At 34.3% G+C, this 22,824-nt stretch overlaps 1 protein-coding gene across 6 annotated transcripts in view; it reads left to right on the top strand.

Annotated features, from left to right (window-relative positions):
• Positions 1–22,824, top strand: part of LOC139983266 (uncharacterized) — a 117,010-nt gene that overhangs the window by 79,536 nt on the left and 14,650 nt on the right. For 4 of the 6 annotated variants that reach the window (XM_071996697.1, XM_071996694.1, XM_071996698.1 and 1 more), the window contains 20 exons: positions 3,102–3,407; positions 4,502–6,030; positions 6,808–7,013; positions 7,559–7,638; positions 7,870–7,958; positions 8,545–8,676; positions 9,827–10,032; positions 10,358–10,437; positions 10,655–10,743; positions 11,290–11,421; positions 11,832–12,034; positions 12,434–12,507; positions 12,731–12,819; positions 13,555–13,674; positions 14,749–14,951; positions 15,355–15,431; positions 15,645–15,733; positions 18,960–19,079; positions 21,613–21,821; positions 22,333–22,409. In XM_071996697.1, coding sequence (XP_071852798.1) covers positions 3,102–3,407; positions 4,502–6,030; positions 6,808–7,013; positions 7,559–7,638; positions 7,870–7,958; positions 8,545–8,676; positions 9,827–10,032; positions 10,358–10,437; positions 10,655–10,743; positions 11,290–11,421; positions 11,832–12,034; positions 12,434–12,507; positions 12,731–12,819; positions 13,555–13,674; positions 14,749–14,951; positions 15,355–15,431; positions 15,645–15,733; positions 18,960–19,079; positions 21,613–21,821; positions 22,333–22,409 — 4,110 coding nt within the window. The remainder of the gene's footprint in view (positions 1–3,101; positions 3,408–4,501; positions 6,031–6,807; positions 7,014–7,558; positions 7,639–7,869; positions 7,959–8,544; positions 8,677–9,826; positions 10,033–10,357; positions 10,438–10,654; positions 10,744–11,289; positions 11,422–11,831; positions 12,035–12,433; positions 12,508–12,730; positions 12,820–13,554; positions 13,675–14,748; positions 14,952–15,354; positions 15,432–15,644; positions 15,734–18,959; positions 19,080–21,612; positions 21,822–22,332; positions 22,410–22,824) is intronic. The other 2 variants (XR_011798582.1, XM_071996693.1) reach the window with 1 other exon arrangement.

The raw sequence follows: 22,824 nt of genomic DNA, 5'->3' as shown, positions 1-22,824 counted from the left end.
TCATAGAAAGCAAGCATATTTCAAACTACTCTGGACTGCACTTGTTTATATATTATATTAGGAGTGTACGAGTCAGAATGAAAATGTTCAAAACTGCATTTTCTGATAGCAGCCAATGTCCTCCTGTGTTAACAAAGGAAAGTAGGAAAATTTTACATTTTTTGTGTGTAAAGTTTAATGGTATTCCTCCTACTAGTTTGTCTTTAGCAGAAACATGCATATACGTTTTTGGGTTTATTCCTCTACTAATTCGTATCGACAGGTAATATGAGCCTCATCATCTGTTCCAGTCAAAGTATCAATTCATGTTGTTTGAATTTAATACCTGCATATGGGATACATGTGCTAGCTAAAATCAACCATGTGTACTCCAGGAACATAGACCTACACCATTTTAAGACAATAGAGAATTGATACGGATTTTGTGACAAACTCTGCTTTTCTATACGGATTTAATTCAAGTAAATACCATGTGTCTATTAATATAGAACAGTGTTTTCTGTATTCATATAGGTTAAGCCATTTTGGGGCTTTTGATCGTAATCGTAACCGTTGCATTCATGATGGGGTTGGTGGGCGCGCGTGTGTGGGTGTGCGTGTTTGTGACGGCCAACTTGTTAACACGATATCTGCAGAGGAGAAGGTTCTACCAACTTGATATTTGGTTTATTGCAGTACCACATTACATACAAAAAGCTCATGAGGGTTACCAGGAACCAAATTGTAAAAACCTTGTAAACAATATGTCAAGGTAAACTTAGGTACATCTCATTTCTTTAAATGTTTATAAAAAACACATTGAATACATCAAGCCAATAGTTTAGGTGGAGATCAAAAGTCATGTAAAGTCACTAGAAGTCAAATTGTATTAACCTTTTAATCATGATATCTCACGTAGGGAAGTTTCGGCGACCTCACATTTTATGTGTAAAAGTACCAGATTAAGTTCAATAAGCTTAATTTTTGGGTAGAGTTCAAAGACCATTTGAGGTCATCATATGTCAAATTTTGAAACCCTTTTAAACGATATATCAATATTGGAGTCTTGGGCAGACCTCATATTTAGTGTGTAAAAGTACTACATCGAATACAAGAAGCCAATAGTTTTAAGGGAGATCAAAAGTCATTTAGGGTCAACAGAAGTCAAATTTTATTAACCTTTTAAACATGATATCTCACGTAGGGAAGTTTCGGCAGACCTCACATTTTACGTTTAAAAGTACCAGATTAAGTTCAATAAGCTTAATTTTTGGGTAGAGTTCAAAGGCCATTTGGGGTCATCTTATGTCAAATTGTGAAACCCTTGTAAACGATATCTCAATATTGGAGTCTTGGACAGACCTCATATATAGTGTGTAGAAGTACTACAATGAGCAAAAGAAGCCTATTGGTTTTTGATTTTTGTGGAGTTCAAATGCCATTTGGGGTCAACAGCACAGAAACGCATTTCCTTTACTCCCTTCTTAACTGTCTCTCTACACTAAAACACATTCCTAAACCTAATATTACAAGAGAAGTTTAAACAGATCACATATTTGGTAGGTAAATTTACCATATTGAGTACTTGAAGCTTGAAGTTGTTGGCGGAGGTCAATGGTCGTGAGTTCACCAGTTTCAATGAAGGCAGCTGTCATATTTAGTATGTCGATGTATCACATTTAGTGCGAGACACCTGTTGTTGAGGTCAACAGTCATTTAAAGGACATCCAGTGTCATTGTGAATTTATATACATTACACTGTTTCCATTGTATTAATATGATCAAGTATGCTGTACACTCTCACCATACATGATGTCATGTTAAATGACTCATGGGATTTATGTTACATGCCTCACGTTACATCATCGACACCACAATGCATGTTTGCCATTCAGTTTTATTTTTTAATGTGATTGCGTTATAGAGACGATCCTAATGAATTGTAACGGGAAATGTCGTTACCAAGTAAAAAGAGTAAATTAAAATTTCTGTCCGTAGAATTCCACATTATAATATTCTATCGAGTACCCACAGGCTAAGTGACGTACAACTTCTTCATGTTATAACAGTGGACAGACAGGTTAACGATCATATGAGAGCATGCAAGACATGAAAGTATTGCCACAGGGTGATGATCACATTCTTTCACTAAAAAAATGAACTATAGAGTTACATTGACAGTTTCACACTCTATAGAGTGAGATGACGTAATTATGTTAAATGCCCAACCGGTAATGCTATCGGTAGAGAATAGTACCTCTTTGTTTGATATGTAGCCTAAAGCAGCTCTTTGCGTTCTTTTCTATGATTTTCACGATACCATAACGACATACATAACTAGCCTTTCACATTGCCGGCGTCGTTAGCAAACCTGTACACCAATATGTACTACAACATAATACTTTCTTTGTGTACATTGTGTATGGCAGTGATACCGGTGCAACGTTTTCGGATTGCTGTGAATGAATCAATTTTAAGCAACGGCTCATAAATAAACATATTAGCTTTTCAGCTACTCAGCCAGTTGGGACAATTTCATAATTCTCATATCTCTCTAAACTGGACTACAATATCATGCTCTCAAATCACTGATATTGTCAGTAAAAACGGTTCCCAAACTTGATCTGATTAAAACAAGATATTCATACTGTTCGTACTGACAGTATGAGTGCTCTGAAAGTCGAACGAAACAATACAGTATAGAAAAAAAATTGTCTCAACTAGGTGCACTGATTTGTTAAATTCAAACTAGTGGAATTGGGGAACTGCATGCGATTAATTTTAAATGAGGAATTTGTCGGAAGACACTACTCATTATCTGAAAAAGTCCTTCATTACTCGCAAATTAGTGCTATTGGCAGGGAACAAATACTTAGGTTATATCGTAGTTTGCTGTTTTGATTTTAATTTAATTCAAAATATATATTGACAAAGTAATGTCATATGTAAATCAAACTTTGGAAAGTGAAAGGGATTACCAGGTCATTAGAGTTTGATCGATACGTTTAAAGTATTCAGTAAATATCACTAACGCATCCGCTGTTAAAACTTTCCTTCACATCTGAACGAGTGCTCCATGTGCTAATTGTGTGTCTTTTATTTGCTTTCTTTATTTTCAACAGGTTTTGGCAGTTTTAAAGTTGCACTTGCTGGCGTTCTGACTGTTGCAATTGTTCTTCAACTTGCTACATTCTTTGAATATCCGCCTGTTATCATAGAGGAGCTGGGCACTGCAGCAGGTGCTGGCCTTCTCATGATTCGTTATATGGAAGAGAGAGGACATATACAGCCAACAAATATCCTGGAACTTCTGAGTGCGCTGAAGAAAATTTGTAATTCTGGGACCGTGGAACGTGTAAAAAAGCTGTATGAGGAACATACAGGGATACTATTTCCCAATGATGGTCAGTCTAAGGCTCAGGAAGAAGGTACTGTAACCTAAATCATATCATTAAATGTGTATGTTCATGTAGCACTGGCAGAATATAATGCGCATGTCTCCTATCGATTTACTGCCATTTACTAAGGAATTGATATAATCTTATTGGGGAATCGGTTATTTACTAAGGATTTGTGATATCATTTACAAATCTCCATGCACTTGAGGCTGTTCAGAAGTTTTTTTTAGGTAAATCGGATATTTTAACCTGTAACGTATAACACTCTACTTTCGACAGAAAGTGAAGTTTGAAAAAAAAAATGCTGGAGATGTATGGTTCTTTTAACAATTGAAGATGAAAACGTTTGCGTGTAATAATAAAACAATGTGATTGAGTGCATAATATCTTAATAATATAACTTTGATATTCTCGATGATGAGGTCAATGCCGATTTGTTACTAAACTTCCTATGTATTTGCTACACATACACACTTTAATGTTCCATTGCCTCATTTTTTTCTTACAAAAATTGCACTGTGACTTTGTGTAAAAAATAAGTTTGTGGCTTATTCTATGAATGAAACGAGACTGAAGGTGTGTTCTTTTTTAATCATTAATCGCAGAGAAGAATTAAACAACATATTCCAGTCAAATTCATACTTCGAACTAATCCCAATTACAATTGGCTTGATAATTCGTAATTCTATGTTAACTTCTTTGAACGAGTAAGGACGATACTGTTATCAGTTTTTGTTTTTTTCGTTCGTTGCGCCTTAAATTTGTTTTCTACTTCTGGGTATAAATGTAGTAATTTCATTACTTAAAATATTACATGACAATGATATTTGACAACTGATACCACAAATATTAAAACTGGGGCTGATTATTCTGTTTAGGATCCCGATTGGAGCCGACTTACAACCGGTAAAGACATGACCAGTACCAATATTAAGTTCACGCACAGTGCCCGACTATCCATGATTTTCTAAGTAATGACAATTGCGTAGAGTTGTAATAGTTGTACATTGTGCGGCAGGATGTAGATAACTCTCCCGCACGGCTCAATGTATTGTAGTAAATTGTTATCTTAGCTTGTGTGAAGATCTGCTAACTTGTAATACGCTATTTGTTTCCTAATACAGATAAACTAAAGATCTTCACGAACTATTTAAAACACACATACGCCCTGTGGTACAATATAATTCAGCCAATTCCATACTTACGAGAGAAGATATGTTGCGTTGATGATATATATGTTGAGTCTGGTTTAGAACTTGTTCACCAACCACCTTCCTTCAAACATAATTCGCAATCATTTAAAGAATCAGGTTTATTGAGTTTGAAATCATTCCGAGACATGTTTGACAGTGATAAAATTCCATCTAACCGAATCTTATTGGAAGGAGACCCTGGTTACGGTAAATCAACCCTTACTCTTCAAGCTGCATATGACTGGTGTTTGGGAAATGTTGCATTGCCACTCAAAACTGTCACTGTTTTCATTCTGCTGCCACTTAGGCTTCTGGGAAGTATTTCTTCAATATTTGAAGCTATTCGTTTGGTCTTGATGCCACCGGAATCACCTCTGACGGATGATGACATCCTGGAAATATTGAGACATAGTTTATCTGTGGTTATTGTGTTGGATGGATATGATGAGTATCCTGATAGGAACAGTGTTAGAGAAACTGACGTCATGAAGATGATAGCTGGAAAGATGTTCCCTAATGTCAAGGTTGTGGTATCCACTAGATCATCTTCATTACCAACATATTTAGATCCAACAACTGTTACTATTAGATTGACTGGATTCGATGAAAAGTCGAGGGATGAGTACATTCAACGAACAGTTACTGGTGGTGACCAGGAAGCAAGTAGACGGATAACAAATGCTTTGAACAGTAGTCCAATTCTAAATGATATTTGCCAGGTCCCAATGTTCTGCGTCCTATTTGCCCATGTTGCCAATGATCAAGGAGGTGTAATCGAATTTAGTTCAGTGACGAGTTTCTTTAAATACGTGATAGACTGTTTCTACAGTCACATGTGGAGGAAAGATAATAAGGAACCAATTCATCAGTCAATACGTGAATACTCCAAACTGAACAGACTTGCGTTTGATGGTCTCACTGGAAACGCACAAATGATTGCTTGGCCCAAACATACCTTCATCGACACAGTTGGAAAGGATTGCTATGAAGAACTTTCATACATCGGCATTCTTATTGTAGAAAAAACTAATGAAATAATCAACGAACCAGAAGAATATGATATTCATCACATAAAACAAAATGAACTCGTCCGTTTCTATCACAAACTATTTTCTGAATGGTATGCCGCTAGGTTTTTGTCGTCGTACGCCGGGAGCTTTTGGCCTTTCTGGCTTAAATATAACCTAAACAAAATTAATCCTGTCGATCTTCAATTTGTGTTTCGTTTTGCTTGTGGACTGAACAAGAAAGCTTCGAGCAGAATAATCAAATATTTGAAAAGTGTGGAAGGAGGAGCGTCATTTGCATCTCTATGTCTTTTCGAACAGCCAGATAATCCAGAGAAGGTCGTTGAATCTGTGAAGGGATTGTGTTCTGATGGCATGATAATACGATCTTCTGACAGCAGACTCTTACAAAGATCAAATATACAGCTTCTTGAAATTGCATCGAGGAAAAAGGTACTCACAGGTTATAACCATATGTTGCACTGTTAACGTTTAGTGCCATATTCGACAAAATGCAAGCAATGGCGTATTCTGTATTTTCCGATTCCACCTTTGTGTTAGGTTGGTTGAATATAGGCCTATATTTCATTTAGGTGCCAAATTGTCGGCAGAGCGTGGTTACGTGGTAAAAAATATTTCCAAACAATTATTAATGTCTTGAAATCCAAAATAGCTTTGGGAAGCAAAGGTAGCATACTTTTGTTTTTGGTTGTTTATTTTGTCAAATAAATTTTACACCAATAATAGCCTAAATGAACTACGGTGTGACAGATTTCATAGTGTTAATGTCAAACAAAACGTTTCACGAAGAATATAAGCTGTTTAAGTCATCATATTAACATGCAGTTTTATCGGCATTAAAATTAGTAGTACACATCATAAAACCTGTACGAAGCATACGGCAGTTCATTAAAGCTAGAGAAGCTGTCCTGAACGAAAAACAAAAGCAGCTTATATAATTAAAAAACAAACGATTTGTGCTCAACTGTTTATGTTTTTCACTGGTCAATATAATTGTCTGTTCAAGCAGGTGATACGTTCCAACTTACAATTTGTTAAGATCACAGTCAATTTTCTTTGTTCAAAATACAGATGTTGATTTACGATTACAACATCAATTAACCAACGAGTCTGTATCCAGATTTGGCGTGAAGAAGAAACTTGATTTACATGTATTGTAAAGAAAATGTGATTATTTGTAAGCCAACATTTCACCGTAATTATCTTTAGATCGAAGTACCCTGCCTCCAATTTGACCACAGTTTTAAGGTAGCACAGCAGAATGAGGTAACCCTGGAATCCGGACTTAGTCTTCCCGTGTTATTATCAATTGAGAAACTGGTATTCACAACACAAGCAGAACACGAAATTTCACAGGAAAACATGTTAGGAGTGGTCAAATATGGACAACGGTGTCTTCAGCTGAAAACCTTAGCGTGAGTAAACAGTTTATAAGAATTATAATGGGTCATATTTCAACGCTTTCATATGGATTAATCCAAATAGTACAAAAGTGGGTAACTTCTTTGAATAAAGGTAGTGCATTATTTTACAAGCTATAATTCAATTCCTGTTAGTTCGGCAAACACATTTGCCTTCTTTGAAATACGTTATTGATGTTTTCAATTTGAGTGTTGTTTTAAAGTTTTATGTTCGAACATGTGAATTTTGTCTTCCTCTCCACGGATGTAATTTTCAAGCATTCGCCTTCATGATATTACTATGTATATATATATATATATATATATATATATATATATATATATATATATATATATATATATATATATATATATATATATATATATATATATATATATATATATATATATATATATATATATATATATATATATATATATATATATATATATATATATATATATATATATATATATATATATATATATATATATATATATATATATATATATATATATATATATAAAAGATGTAGATTTTTTTTTTCATTTAATCACAGATTCCATGGTAAATTTATATTACCTCTGTCCTTAACCGTAGAGACATTGACATCGAACATGAATTCAAGAAACATTACCGGTAAGAATATTTCACAACAGCTTACAAATATTTTTATAAATGTATAGTATATTTAACTACATTTCATGTATTTAATAATCGACTAATATCAATTTACAACTCAAATCGACAACAGAATGTTAAGCAATTAACACATATATGACTACAGTTTCAAAAGTACTAAAAATTAACGTTTCAAACTTTATCAAACTAAAATTATTCATAACGTCATTCATAACGTTTTCTTTCCAGTATTCTGGCAACTTTTGGAGTATGTCTTCCAGTTAGATGTTTCCTCTGGAAAATGGCGACTGAGCTCAATGGAATCTTTGACTTCCGGTGTAAGTAAATGAATAAACATGTGTTCTGTCATATGAATATCATATATATTTCATAGCAAATGCATATTCTGTGGAATATAAAAGGTAGCAAGTGTTCAGTAATGATGAAGGCTAACCCTGAAAACTTTTAGGATGCAATACAAATATCCAGCACAAAACAATGTGTCACTTCGTTCAATGTTGATATTACGCCATGCTAGATGAGAACATTGTCTTCATATCCTGCTAGTGTATGTCATAATGCTATTAAGACTTCTCTGTGATCGAAATGTATACTTCCCTTCTGCTAGTGATGTAGTTAGTGTGTTTCGTAGTAAGAAGGAAACGCAAAAAGCATGACTATACACGAAACTGAAACCGTCCATTTTGGAATGAAACTACCTGGATTTAACAGACTAATAGCGAAAGATTTTTTTCATATTTCTGAATGTTTCAGTCTGAACCTGATGATAGCTTTTGTAGTTACAGCAAGCAATCGGGAAACTAGATTCTTGCGTCCGAATCGACAATTTCCATTTATCAGTTTACTTGTTGCTGGAATGAAGGACTCCGAGGCAATGGTGTCTTATTTTGATTTTCTGAACAGATTGTTGAACCCAAGGAAGATATTGAGATGTTGAGAAGTGTCTGCTCCGGTGACATGACACTTCGACGTGCTGATAGCAGACTCTTACAAAGAGTTAAAATTCAACTTCTTGAGATTGCATCAAGGCATAGGGTAAATTGGTTTCATTCAACTATTAAAACATAAAATTGCAAAACGATGTAAGTCAATAGACTCATTTGGGATCTACTGAAGGTGGTAATGTACACTTTATTTTGCAGCAATACTTTTTTTTTAAGTCTACATTTCATGGAAAAACATATCATTGGTTGAATTAATTCATACTGTCATTTGGGGTCTGATGATTTTTAACGTGGGTCTCTCTTTCCGAACAGTAACAATTTTAAACTTTAAATTGCTAATTAAGTTCACACAATTGCCCCGGAAACGGATACAACATGACATCTCAGATGTATAGATATGATTTTAAACAAAAACATTCAACACAAGTTTTAAAGGTATTGGTCTAAGCTAATATGTTACACACGCTAACAGCATCAGATAGAGTACAATGGGTATGGTGTTATCTATATATTATCTATGGTGTGTGTAAGGAGTTAAAAATTATGATTTTTTAGGATTGAGAGTCACAAGTATCAACTTCGGCATGACCTTAAAAATAAATTACTTATTCTTAATTGATATCTTTCAAATATTTCGAGGCAATAAATGTATTTCAAATGTGGATGTCTTGAATCCAACTTAGCTTTGGGAAACAAAGGTAGCTCACTAAATTGCTTTTGGTTGTTTCCTTTTGTCAAATAAAATGTATAACATTAATAGACAATATCACATACGGTTTGACAGAAATAAAACAGTTCATGTCAACAACAAAAAACGGTTTCACGAAGAATATAAGCAGTGTACGTTATCATTATTACATGCAGTTGTCTAGACATTGAAGTACACATATTAAAAACCGTAGATGGCATAATAACGTCCATTAAAGCTAGAGAAGTTGTCGTGAACGAAAAACTAAAGGAGCTTATATAATTAGAAAACAAATGATTTGTGCTCAGCTGTTTATGTATTTCACTGTTCAAAATAATTGTCTGTTCAAGCAGGTGCTTCATTCCAAGTTACAACTTGTTAAGATCACCATCAAGCTCTCGTGTTGAAGATATTGATATTGATTTACAACTACAAAATCAATGAACCAACGAATCTGTATCCAGATTTGGCGTGAAGAAGGAACTTGATTTACATGTATGAAAGGAAAAATGTGAATATTTGCAAGCCAACATTTCACCGTAATTATCTTTAGATCGGAGAATCCTGCCTCCAAATGGACCACAGTTTCAAGTTAGCACTCCAGAATGATATAATCCTGGAATCCGGACTGAGTGTTCCCGTTTTATCATCAATAGAGAAACTGGTATTCACAACACAAGCAGAACACGAAATTTCACAGGAAAACATGTTAGGAGTGGTCAAATATGGACAACGGTGTCTTCAGCTGAAAACCTTAGCGTGAGTAAACAGTTCTTGAGAATAATAATGGGTCATATTTAAATGCTTTATATGGATTAATCAAAATAGTAAATGTGAATAACTTCTTTGAATGAAGGTAGTGCATTATTTTACAAGCTATAGTTCAATTCCTGTTATTTCAGGGGAATACATTTACCTTCTTTGAAATACGTTATTAATGTCTTCGATATGAGTGTTGTTTTAAAGTGTACTGTTTCGAACATATGAATGTTCTCTTCCCCGTCACGGATGTAACCTCCAAGTATTTTCCTTCATGCCATTACTATATATAAAATATGTAGATTTTGTTTCTATTTAATCACAGATTCCATGGTAAATTTGTATTACCTCTGTCCTTAACCGAAGAGACATTGAAATCGAATATGAATTCAAAAGGGATTATCGGTAAGAATATTCCATATAATCATAACAATATTTTTAAATGTATAGTATATTTTATCTACATTCCAAATATTTAATAATCGATTCATATAAATTTACAATTCAAATTGACAGCAATATGTTAAGCAATTAACACATATATGACGACAGTTTCAAAAGAACTAAAAATAACGTTTCAAACTTTATCAAACTAAAGTGATTCATAACATTCTCTTTCCAGTATTCTGGACACTTTTGGAATATGTCTTTCAGTTAAATGTTTCCTCTGGAAAATGGCGACTGAGCTCAACGGAATCTTTGACTTCTGGTGTGAGTAAATGGATAAACATGTGTTATGCCATACGAAAATCCTATATATCTATTTTGTTCATCAAACGCATATTCTGTGGAAAACAAAATGTAGCAAGTGTTCAGTAATGGTGGACGCTAACCCTGAAAACATTTAGGATGAAATACAAAATACCCAGCACAGCACAATGTTTGACTTGGTTTAATGTTGATATAACGCCATGTTAGATGAGAACATTGTCTTCATCCTGCTAGTGTATGCCATGATGCTATTAAGACTTCTCTGTACTTGAAATGTACAATCTCTATCCATGACATTGAAATCGTCTACTTTGTAATGAAACCACTTGGGTGTAAAATAGGAATAGCGAAAAAAATTGTTTTCTCATTTTTGTTTCTAAATGCTTCAGTCTGAACTTGAGGAGAATTTTTGTAGTAACATCTACCAATCGGCAAATTAGATTCATGCGTCCGAATCGAAAATTTCCATTTCTCACTTTACTCGTTGAAAGTTGTTGGGTGGAAAGTCTCCGAGTCAATGGTGTCTTATTTTGATTTCCTTACCAGTTTGTTGAACCCGAGGAGGATGTTGAGATGTTGAGAAGTGTTTGTTCCGGTGGCATGGCACTTAGACGTACTGATAGCAGACTCTTACAAAGAGCTAACATTCAATTTCTTGAGATTGCATCAAGGCATAAGGTAAATCAGTTTCATTCAAATATTTTAAAATGCAATTGCAAAAATATGAAAAACAATAGACTCGATCGGGATCTACCTAAATATGGTCACATAAACTCCATGTTGCAACAATTCGTTTTCATATGTCTACAATACTGTATTAACAGATAATTGGTCGAATTAATTTTTGCTGTTTTGTTAGCTGATGATTTCTAGCGGGGGTCTCTCTTTCCGAATAGCAGCAATTAAAAACTTATGTTTACAATTTTGCCCTGGAAACGTAACAAACATGACATGTTTTAATTAAATAAACGTGACAACATAACATCCAATTAAAATCCATTTTCTTAGTCACTGGGTATGTTGCATTGAGCAATACATATTTGCTTACAAACTTAATTCATACAAATGTGGTTTCTATCTTTATCAAGATTCCATTATCCTGTCTGGTACTCGATACATTTCGTGAAGCGGACCAGCACAGTATCACTCTGGAAAATGGATACCATGTTCCTGTACTGTCTTCTTTAGAGGAAATGCAAATCAGAACGGAAAAGAGAATCGAATTCACGCAAGAACAAATCATCAAGCTACTTTCTTATGCACAACAATGTCCAAAATTGCAGAAAATCTCGTAATTTAACAAAGATTATGTTTTATAATAGAGAAAGAAAATGTTTTTCATACTTGTTTTTGAGAATTTAAAATCTATGTGAAATACGTGGCAACTATTGATTTATTTTATACCTGCTTAGCTGATGTGTACATTAAAAATTAGGTAATGAACGTAATGCATAGTTGTTATTTGGATGTTGATATTATCTTACTCATCATTAATACAAGAAAATAAACGAAAGTGAAAATGATCATATATGCCATAACGGTTTGACCTGCATAATGTATTTGTAATTAATTGGTTAATAATATATAGCATGCAACAAACTTTAATAAAGAAGAAACAGCATAGTCTATTGATGGAAATTCTCTTTCTTTGTAATACTGATTAAAGTATACAAATTTTCTTTCTACACAGATTCATCGACTGCTTGGTACCTTTGTGTTTTCCAAACGACTCCCTTTGGCCTTGTGAATCAGACACACTCAAAGGTGAGAGATATATAAACCATGAACACAATGAAACGAAACATTATGCAATTCTTTTGAACTGAGAATAAAATACGAGAGGAAATAATTTGCCAATGTGTTCACTAACATGGGAGAACAGCTTGTTAAGTTTGAACTTATTCATAAACTGAAGGTACAAACAATGCAAACACCCAATTAACAGTTATAGAACGGTCACCGTGCATGTATGTTCATTTCTCGGTAGTGTTATGGAAACCAGGGGAACAAGAATTTGACTTAAATTTCACAAGAGGTAGATGGACGTTGGAATCCCAGGAGTACTTGACACTTGAAGTAAGTATTTTGTTTTACTTCACAGTAAGTAGTAGCTAGATTGCTCTTGCGAAAAATAATAGCAATACCAAGCTACATGATCAGCTGAGTTTTGTTGCATTAACATTCCTTTTTGTATAATTCTAAAAAAGAAATGACTTAAGCATCTCATAAAGCTCATGCAGGGAATTCGTCTTGTTGCAATCTTTTATAAAAACCATTCAATTTATTGGCTATGCATTACAAACAGACTGAGCCACCATCAGTTATACGCCTGTGGCTGTACACAAATAAGTCATTGCATCTTTTCGAAGACATTGAGTTTGTCTAGCCGTTACATACCACGTGTGGCATAACCATTTCCAAGTTATAGCGGTATGTAGGGAAGTTACTTTGAATTTTAAACATTGGGGAATTAGAGACATATCTGACAAACATACTTTTTGTCCAAAATTTCCTTTTAGAGATTTGATCGTAAGAACAATTACACAACAGATGACTTTAGACGGATACAATTGTTTCCATTAAGTTTGCATTATATATGTATCCGATGTGTATAGTAGGAAGATTTTGCAGTAGGGGGTTAGGACTTTTTGGTCTTGAAAATGTACCAAGTTAATATTCCATTTATAACTTACTAGAATGATATGGAAATGTCCTTAAACCAGTCAAAATCAACTTTTCTTTTGGACCATCTATTTGATACTGAGCATATACCAAAATATTCAGAATGTGTTTATTCATTTGCATGTACAGACTAATGACCAGCATAGCCTAACCAAAATGTGTTCCGGGACAGTTACTCTGCACACAAATGATGCCAACGAATATCATAGGTCTGTTATACTGCTACTACAAATTGCAGCAAGTCAACAAGTAAGATACTGTCATGTTATGAAATACTGATTTAATATGATTAAAATCCATTACACTTAGTTTTTTATGCTTAATGTTAGCTGCTGCGATTATTCATCTTCCACGTATAAAACAATTCTCAAAATCCTACATACTCTTATGTATACTGTTACATGTACAGAAATAAAAATTCAAACAGCCTATAAATAATGTAGAACAAACATTACGAGATCAACCATAGCATTTGATATGCAATAATTTGAAAGTGACGTGAAATACAATCAGTCATAATGCTCTTTGCGAAGTTTGATGAGCAAATGAGGAAATTTGATCTCGAAAGTCAATATAGTAGGTAAACAATTCTATTTTCTAAGTGACAATGACATTAAAACACCACATTAAGCAATGGAATACAAGGATATTAACAATGTATGTAATGTCTGATTATGCAAATTAGTTGCGTGCATATTATACACAGGGATGACCATGAAGCACCGGATTTCGACCTCAACACGAGCTCGCAACGAAAATATAGAGTAAAGAGTTCAACCAAAGACTTCCATAATGAAAGGCGACAGCTTTGTCAAGTTATTAAATTGCCAGAAACGATATTCCTACTAAGTTAATCGAATTTGAAAGTCGTTCTTTAGATTGCAAATTTGGATGAGCTGCATTGGAACGAAAACCTATGTATCTCTCGCGAACTGGTACAGTTCTCACTGTCAGTCTGCTTAGAGTGAGAATCAACTTTCTTTTTTTACGATAAGTTGCTGTCTATTTTATAGTGTTTTAATGTATTTAGTGTGTGTCTCTATTTTGTAAGAAAAAAATCACCACGCCATCGCATATCACCACTCCATATATATACCATATTAGGCCAACATAAGCGACATGGAATTATAAATGTATTAATATAACGTTACTTCTGGTTCTCAAACTGGTAGGATTCCTTGAAATATATCACTGAATGTCAGTATTCATATTTTTGGGGCTTTGTTTTGTAACTCTGGAATATTAATGTGACATATACCGTGATGAACAAAATAAACCTTTGACTGAGTACGAGAGTCTGGTAATTTCACACATCTTCCTTAGATCCAGATAACCAGTCTAATGTTGAAGTCATTTAGCTCAGCGGATGAAAATCATCTTAGACTGGAAAGTAGGAACCGTGTGCCTGTACTGCCCACCTTAAAGGAACTACAAATCAAAACTAACTTTGGGAAAGAATTGACCCGAGACCAAGTATTAGGAATATTTTGCTATGCAAATAAATGCCAACGGGTGAAGAAAGTGTCGTAAGTAATGACAAACCATTTACTATGATGTGTTTTATTCATGTTAACTTACTGAATAATAAATTACCAACCAGAAAAATATACAACTGTTTTCTTGAATTTAACGTTTAGCAGGATGTTAGATTAATACACACTTTCTATTAACGCGTACGTACAACAGTGCAGTGATGTTTGTGTTGTCCATGTCTTGGTAACGATGTATTTGGACGTATAATCTTGTGTATATAATTATTTTTAGCATTATAAGATAAACTGATTTCTCCATTTCATAACTTTTCAGTTGAATAATTAACATTAAGGTATATATCTCAAACATGACATCATAGAAACATGATAGATGAAAGATTACCATAAAGGCTTAATCAATTAACACACTCACACCCACAAAATTCCTTTCTTACAGATTCATTGACTGTTTGTTACCTCTGTCACTTCCAGTCGGTTCTCTTTCTCCTTTTACGAAGTTACATGACATTGAAGGTGAGAACATAGAAAACGCTAAATGTGTTACTCATCACAAGCGATTTGTGATCCTTTGTGGGATACTGAACGGGTGACATCTTCATATTGTAAAAGTCAACGGAGAATCATTTCAGTATATAGTAATACATTTATCTTGTAATTATGTACACGATTTATGTCTATTAACACGTTTGATCTATAAACAAATCGATTCACGATTCTTCTTCACAGTTTCATGGAAACCTTCTAAACCTGACTTGCATTTAGATTCTTCCAGAGGTAAATGGGTGTTGAACTCCGAAGAAGGCATAACACTTGAAGTAAGTCTTTGAACACTCTCTTGAGTGCAATGATGCCTTTATTGTTCGTTTTGTATCATTAGTTGGACATTAAATTCTTAATTTGTTGTATAAATACAAGACCGATCATCCAATTAACATCCACTTTGGCAAACGGCACCATTGCATCAGACACGGAATTTGACTAGTTCATTAATATGTATGTAATATAAATACTTTTAATTTAAGTATTAAGATACAAATTTAAATACATTTTTTTTAAATACAAATTGAACTTTCGGTTATAAATTACACATTTTGCCATCGGTGTGCGTAATCCGAATTAACAATAATCAGCCCCATGCAGACACATGGTACCATTTACCGGCATAATGGAGGGCCATATCAACGTTAGACTATCTTCTATAAACCCATTAATTTTTACTCAGACCATATTCCTCGTGTAAGTAGAATACAGTGAAAGATATTATACGGGTAAAATTGTACTAACGTAACATAATATGATGTACTTTTTTAAAGGAAGTATAACGAGAAGCAAACGTAAATGACAGTTGAAAATAGGCTCATATGATATACTGCTATTTAAAACAGGTAAAACCAGGAAATCTATATTTGCACTTTTTTTAACTGAATTAAAGTATATTTTAATACCTGTGAATAAAGTTCACGCTGAGAACCACGACACGTTTTTTTTCAACGATGTGTTTTTACCTCAAGTAAGGTACATTCTGTGTTTTCCAATAACATACTAAAATTACTAATTTCTTAATTCAATGGTTAGTTAATGCCTGTTATTGCTAAACTTTATTTTAAATAATTTCTTAGCCACTCAAGATAACTTCAAATAAGTCATTTATTACAATTCACGTTTTGATAATTGTTATGTTCGGCATATATACTTTCAACTTGTGGAAATTATTTCAGGATGTTGGCATTATAGTTGAGTATTATACAATGCTATAATAACGAAAAACAGGTTGACCAGCTCAACGTTGTCGGACATTACAAAATCATTTATATTACAGTGCATGTTAAAAAGCAAAACAAATGAAAAAATATATACACATCTGCACTTTTCCAGAAATATATTGCAATATAGAGATTTTCTGAGTTGGACTGATAAAATTATTATCTGTGAATCAAATCAGAAAGTTTTCATTTAAGTTTGCACATTTTTCATTAATACTTTCAATCTTAAAACTTACAGTAAGGTTACATTCAGCGCCATATTCCCTTAAAAATAATACAATTACCAAGAGTACAAATACATGAGTTTTGATAGTATCTTATCAAACGCTTAAATTCACAATATAAAGTATTACCAGCCTGAACCTTCGGACATGGTTAGGGTTCCTCGTCAATATGGAATGTTTCTGTTTTCCAAAACACCAAACAGTCCTTTTCGCAACGGTGCTTTTCAGACGGTTAAAACTTTGCAAGACGGTCCTTTAATACATGTTTTTAGAGTTTTGCGAGGTTAGTGCATCTCTTAAACATCGATACATTTCAGATTGCGGAAGCTTTCTGAAAATGTCACTAAGAGCCAAATTAACAAGGTAACACAGAAACATGAAAAGCCGTTACTGACATAACCAATAACCACATCGATTGCCTGTACCCATGCGTACAGTCTCATCAATCGCACGCTTGTCAAAATTGGCGGCTTCCCTACACATATAACATTTATATAATGATAGGTGAATAATTCAAAGGGCATCATTATGAATGATAACTAAGTTTTCTAGGAATTATGTTAATTTGAGAGATCCCTTCCAATATGGATTTTGTAAACTAAACGGAGGCGGTACAATCATTGGCTAATTTACCAGCTGGATACATATATTGTTGGGTACCAGTCCCGGCGCCAGAGTGGAGACGGGGCATTTTCTCAAATCAAGTAAAATCTTTCGTAATATATTATGCTTACAATGTTCCGAACCGGAATAAAGTTGTAATCACATGAAAGTAAAATTGGATATCTAACGAATGTATGTCAGTGCTGAGTTAAACAGCTTCATTAACACATGGGATATTTGGAAGTTATGTTGCAGAAGAACAAAAAAAAGTTTAATTTCTCTTCCTCACAAGTATTTTTGCTCCAAACTTGCTACAAATGCTAACAAGAACTATATTAAAGTGTTCAACTTCCGATGGTTCTTTTCCCCTAGTCAAGAACAATGTACAGTACTAATTATCAACCAAAGTTTCTTTCTGTTTTCTCAGATATTCACTTTAAGTCGGTGTCGATATCGATTAGCATTCCTTTGAAAAATGACGAAAGCACAACCATTGTTATATAACATTAAAGTTTAGTAACACTTTTGACTTTCATGAAAATATTCATAAATAAAATGTTCACATGTAGCATTCTTGCACTTGTAAATATTTGAAACTGATATGTTTCCTTAGCTCACTAATCCCTTCCAATCCCCTACATTAGCACTGTGTGAGCTGCTTTAATAGCCCTTCCAAATGTGCTACTTTTGATTCAGTAATTGAAACTTCAATAATCAAATATTATCTTTTCTGTAATTAAGCAGAACATCTCTACCTGCATCGCAATAACATATAATGTACTGCTGGGTATATCTACCAACATGTATTATCAATTCTCACTTTCTTTTGACTGTATGGTTGTTGTTGCCGCTAGAAGAATTAGAACAAGTATATACTCCTATCCCATAGTGATCTTTATAAACCAAGCACGCAAAGTTGTATTCAAAGATGTAGCTAAAATGACAAATAATGACAGCACTTTTTTTTGCGTCTAAACCCTATCCTATCGCTTCAGACCCTCGCACAAAACGATTATTAACAAAATTCCTTGTATCCCTCCTTCTCTCCTCTCCCCTATCGCTCTAAATTTTCAATATGTAACACAAGTCAAGTTAACGCAGTCATTAATTACAATTTAGTTCCTCGACTGGTCTTAGCAACACTTTGAATACAATCCTTCTAAACCAATGTTTTCTTCAGAGAGGGTTATCGCCCTCAACTTGGACATTTAACAAACAGAGCAGAGTCTTTATGGTGTTATGAAAAGTTAAAAGTCAAAGCGTTAATTTAATTTAAGGGATTCTTGAAGCATACAATACTGACGGGATGGGGGATTATCAATTCCCTCTCACAGCTTTCATAGACGGTTCATATTTTGTGAAATTGTGATACTTAAGGGAGCAATATTAATATATTATAACTTGAAGTTCGTTTCATATTCATTTGAAGACGACTCTATTTTCATTTCCAGACTGAGGATGAAAACAGTTTACGACGTCTGTGTTCCAGTGTTGTGTTTCTAACTGAAATTGATAGTAAACAACTCCAGATGTCTACGATATTGCTACTTGAAATTGCATCAAGTCACAACGTAAGTAACTTATAATTTAACACAGCCATAAAAATATCGCTCCTTCAAGTTTATTAGATCATTGCGATTTTGTTTAGATTATTTATCAGTCTAACGTTTTGTCAGTTGAGAAACAAAGGCAACCCTAACCATTCTTACAACGGTACATTGAATTATCATATGTCCATTATAAGCAACACATATGTTAATTGATCAAAGGTTACAGATCTGACCGAGATGATGAAATGTTATTAATTCTCCAAGTGTCTGAGTAAGTCGTGATTAACGTATATGATACGATTTCCCGTTATACGCTGCCCATGGTATCACTGATTTTAAAAGTTAAACACCCCTACGACACACAAAGAGCATACACCTCGATACGATATAGTGTCCTTATTTGCCTGAAAAATATCAGCATCAGCCTAAGTGATGATACTGTCAAGAATGAATAGTAAACTATGAAATAAAAACGTTTCACAAGTATAATTTTCCTTAGAAAAAGAGTTGGAACCCTGCAATCAGAGAGAAACGGAACAAATATATTATCTACTGTAAGTGTTCGCTCCAGTTCAGTCGATTACATTGATATTTCAAGAATTGCAAATGTTTCGATCGTCCCTACAAAAATATCTAGTCTTATTTAAACATGCTCGTTCCCTCTCCGTGACATGAGTTAAGGAAGTGCGCCACCGATTTCATGCAGCCGTCGATATAGGCCAGTGTTTGTATCTCACTTCTTACGAAATTGACCCTTTTCGTTTTTTTCTTTTATATTGAAAAAGGAAATAATTTGATGTGTTTAACTTATCCTGGCTGAATTTAATAAACGAGGCAGTTTTACAGAAGTTTTATGCAATCTGGTACAGTAGAAGGAATGTTGAAGAAGAATAACAAAAGTCCAAGCAATTTAAAACATTTGTAAGCTTCCTTTCACCGTACCAGCAGGACATTCAACAAAACACCTGTTCCAAAGATCAAAGAAAGCCGCACAGTGAGCGTTGATCATCTACGCACGTAGACGTAGGTAGACTCTATGTGGAGATTCAGTTCGTTGTCTACTTACACGTTAACAGTGTACTGAGTGACTGCTAAGGGAATTACACCGTGTATATTTTGCTGCTGTTATTATATTGCCTTGCGGTAAGGTAATTGTAGACCTAGGCCTATTTAAGTTAAGAAGTATAGATTTGATATAGTTTGTCTTCTTTTAGTAAGATTGTTCGTTGAAAGAATATGAATGTAAGCATATTCCTTTCATGAGGTTTGAGGCAAAATAAGTCAAACACTTTGTGGAACACATCAGCTGAGTAGAAATTACTTTAAACAGTCAAATGATAAACGGGACATTTAGATCTATAATGGAAATTGTTTAATCCAAAAAAGAACATGTATTTTAAACGTTCTTCTTAAACATGGCCATTCATTGGTAAACTTCCGTTACTGTTTTCAAGTTAGACAATATCTGACCTACATAGCCGAGTAGAGTAATAGCTTGTGTCAAGCTCATCAAATTAATGAATCTATTTGTTAATCTTGCTTGATTTGCATATGTACCAGTGATACACTTTCACCTCGACTCGTTTATCTAGCACCAACTGGTAGTCATGATTGTCGCAGTTATACTTAGGTCTAGGCTAGTATTACCTGTAATACTAATACTAGTTGGCGTGGTAGCCAAGCATTATTGAAATCATGTACGTGCAACAATTAACCTAAACTACTTTAACAACGTACAACAAATAAGCTTTTTCAACATGCAACATGTTTGTGATTTAAAACATTTCACTCGCGGACGTCTTAATCACGTCCCATAATACCGGACAGTGTCAATATTTTCGAGTCAGGGTTACACTACGTACAGTTACGATGCAAAATTTTCTTCTATCAACTTGTTGGTCATTAGGAAGCAACGTAGGCCTTTCAATTCAACCGTTAGCTACGGCTAATATAAGATTCTCTTACCAAGGAAGTTAATAGCTTCGAAGAAATAGATATATAGGCCTGTATATCCGCGGTAGCCATTGTTTTTTCAGCAGGCCTACAGGTACTTCAACCGCGAGAGAGCTAACGATTACAGGAATAGGGTATCAACATTGGATACAATAAATATTGAATGATAAAGTTTGACGCAAATGAGTCTATGAAATTACTATATAATATGATATAACAGTGGCTCCGTTCATACTGGATATTTTATTTTAAACCGGGCCGGCTTCGGCCTACTGCCAGAGTACTGCTCTGTCGGTCGGCTGGCGATTAAAAAGTCTAACACATATGCGACCAAAATGAAGATAGGACTATGTTATATTTGTGTCGTTACAATTATTGGAAATGATTTTATCGTAATTATTATCAAATCGATTGCACATAGGATATGTAAACACACGTAACGAGATGAGCTATATCTCCCGGGAATGAAAGTCCTTTGTAGTGGGCCACTCACGGCAGGCACGTTATCGATTCTCCGCTAGTGTGATTGTACGAATATATTAATGCATTATGGATGAACTATAAGAAAAGTTAACTGTGATCTTTCTTTCCTATTCTTCAGATTCCAATATCTGATCTATGCCTAGAATGGTCTTTCAGTGGATTTGACGGTGAAGATATCAGACTTGAGTCCGGTCTTAGTTTATCAAGCCTATCATCATTAGAGAAGATAACCATCACTGCAAAGGGAAATGGAAACACACTTAGCGAGGAAGAAGTGATCGGATTAATAAAATATGGAATAAATTCTTCAAGATTCAAGGCATTGTGGTAAGGAAAAAAACATCGTGACCTTAGCAGATCATATGTGGGTAAGAGGGTAAGGTGGGGTAGTCAGAGGGTTAGCGTATGGGGTTTATTGGAGGGGAAAAGGTAATGGTTATTTTGCAGTGATATTTTTATTTTAGTTAAATGTACAAATCTTGTGTAGAGACGTTCGGTTCACAATGTTGCAATATTTGGATGTGTTTCTAAGTTGTGAGATATGTTACACGTTTTATTCCGTTACTGATTGTGCATAGTACAGCACATTATAAGGATTGTCCACACGTTACCATGACACACGGTAAGTCTGGGAGTTTTTTTTCAGTATGATAGGAATGATGAATAAATTTAGAACTAAATCTAAACCTTGTCAATCGCTCTCTTTATTTCTCAATAAGACAAAGAATACACAAATTCAATGACCTCCATGTTATTTATTACCGTAATGACATCAGATACTCGTTTGGTTTGAATAAATATTAAATATTTGCTTTTTCTGCTTTCATTACCTTTGAAGGATCGAATACTGTAAACTGCCTTCATTGATCAAGCCAGATGTCATACCAGAAGAATCAAGATCAAGGAATATTAAAGGTAGGATTTTCACATAAGAATTATAAGAAATATTGATCAAGTAGATTGTGTTTATTGCAACGTTTCACATATTTCTGGAGAGAAAGGGAAATGTGGTAGATTGAACAATTTGTGTGGGTGTGTGTGGGGGGGGGGGGGGAGGGTAGGAACTAGTATACTGAGATATATGTTGGCAAGAATGAACCTAGAATGGTGATTTAGAGGAAGGTCTTGCATACACTTAACATACTAATAATGTCTGAGGGTAGGACTGAAGGGGGAGGGCTTCCTAAACATTGGTCTTCGTTTGGTGTTCTTTGAGCTGAAAAAAAGCCAGTTTACTTCGGAATGTAATAGATTTTAGTGTTTTGAACTACGTAATATATTATTGTTAGCCTGTAAATAAGGACTATAAGGAAAGTAAGCAGGAAGTATT

The sequence above is a fragment of the Apostichopus japonicus genome, chromosome 16 (genome assembly GCF_037975245.1).
Source record: "Apostichopus japonicus isolate 1M-3 chromosome 16, ASM3797524v1, whole genome shotgun sequence".
In the NCBI taxonomy this organism is placed as follows: domain Eukaryota; kingdom Metazoa; phylum Echinodermata; class Holothuroidea; order Aspidochirotida; family Stichopodidae; genus Apostichopus; species Apostichopus japonicus.
This window is presented reverse-complemented; position numbering and strand designations above follow the sequence as displayed.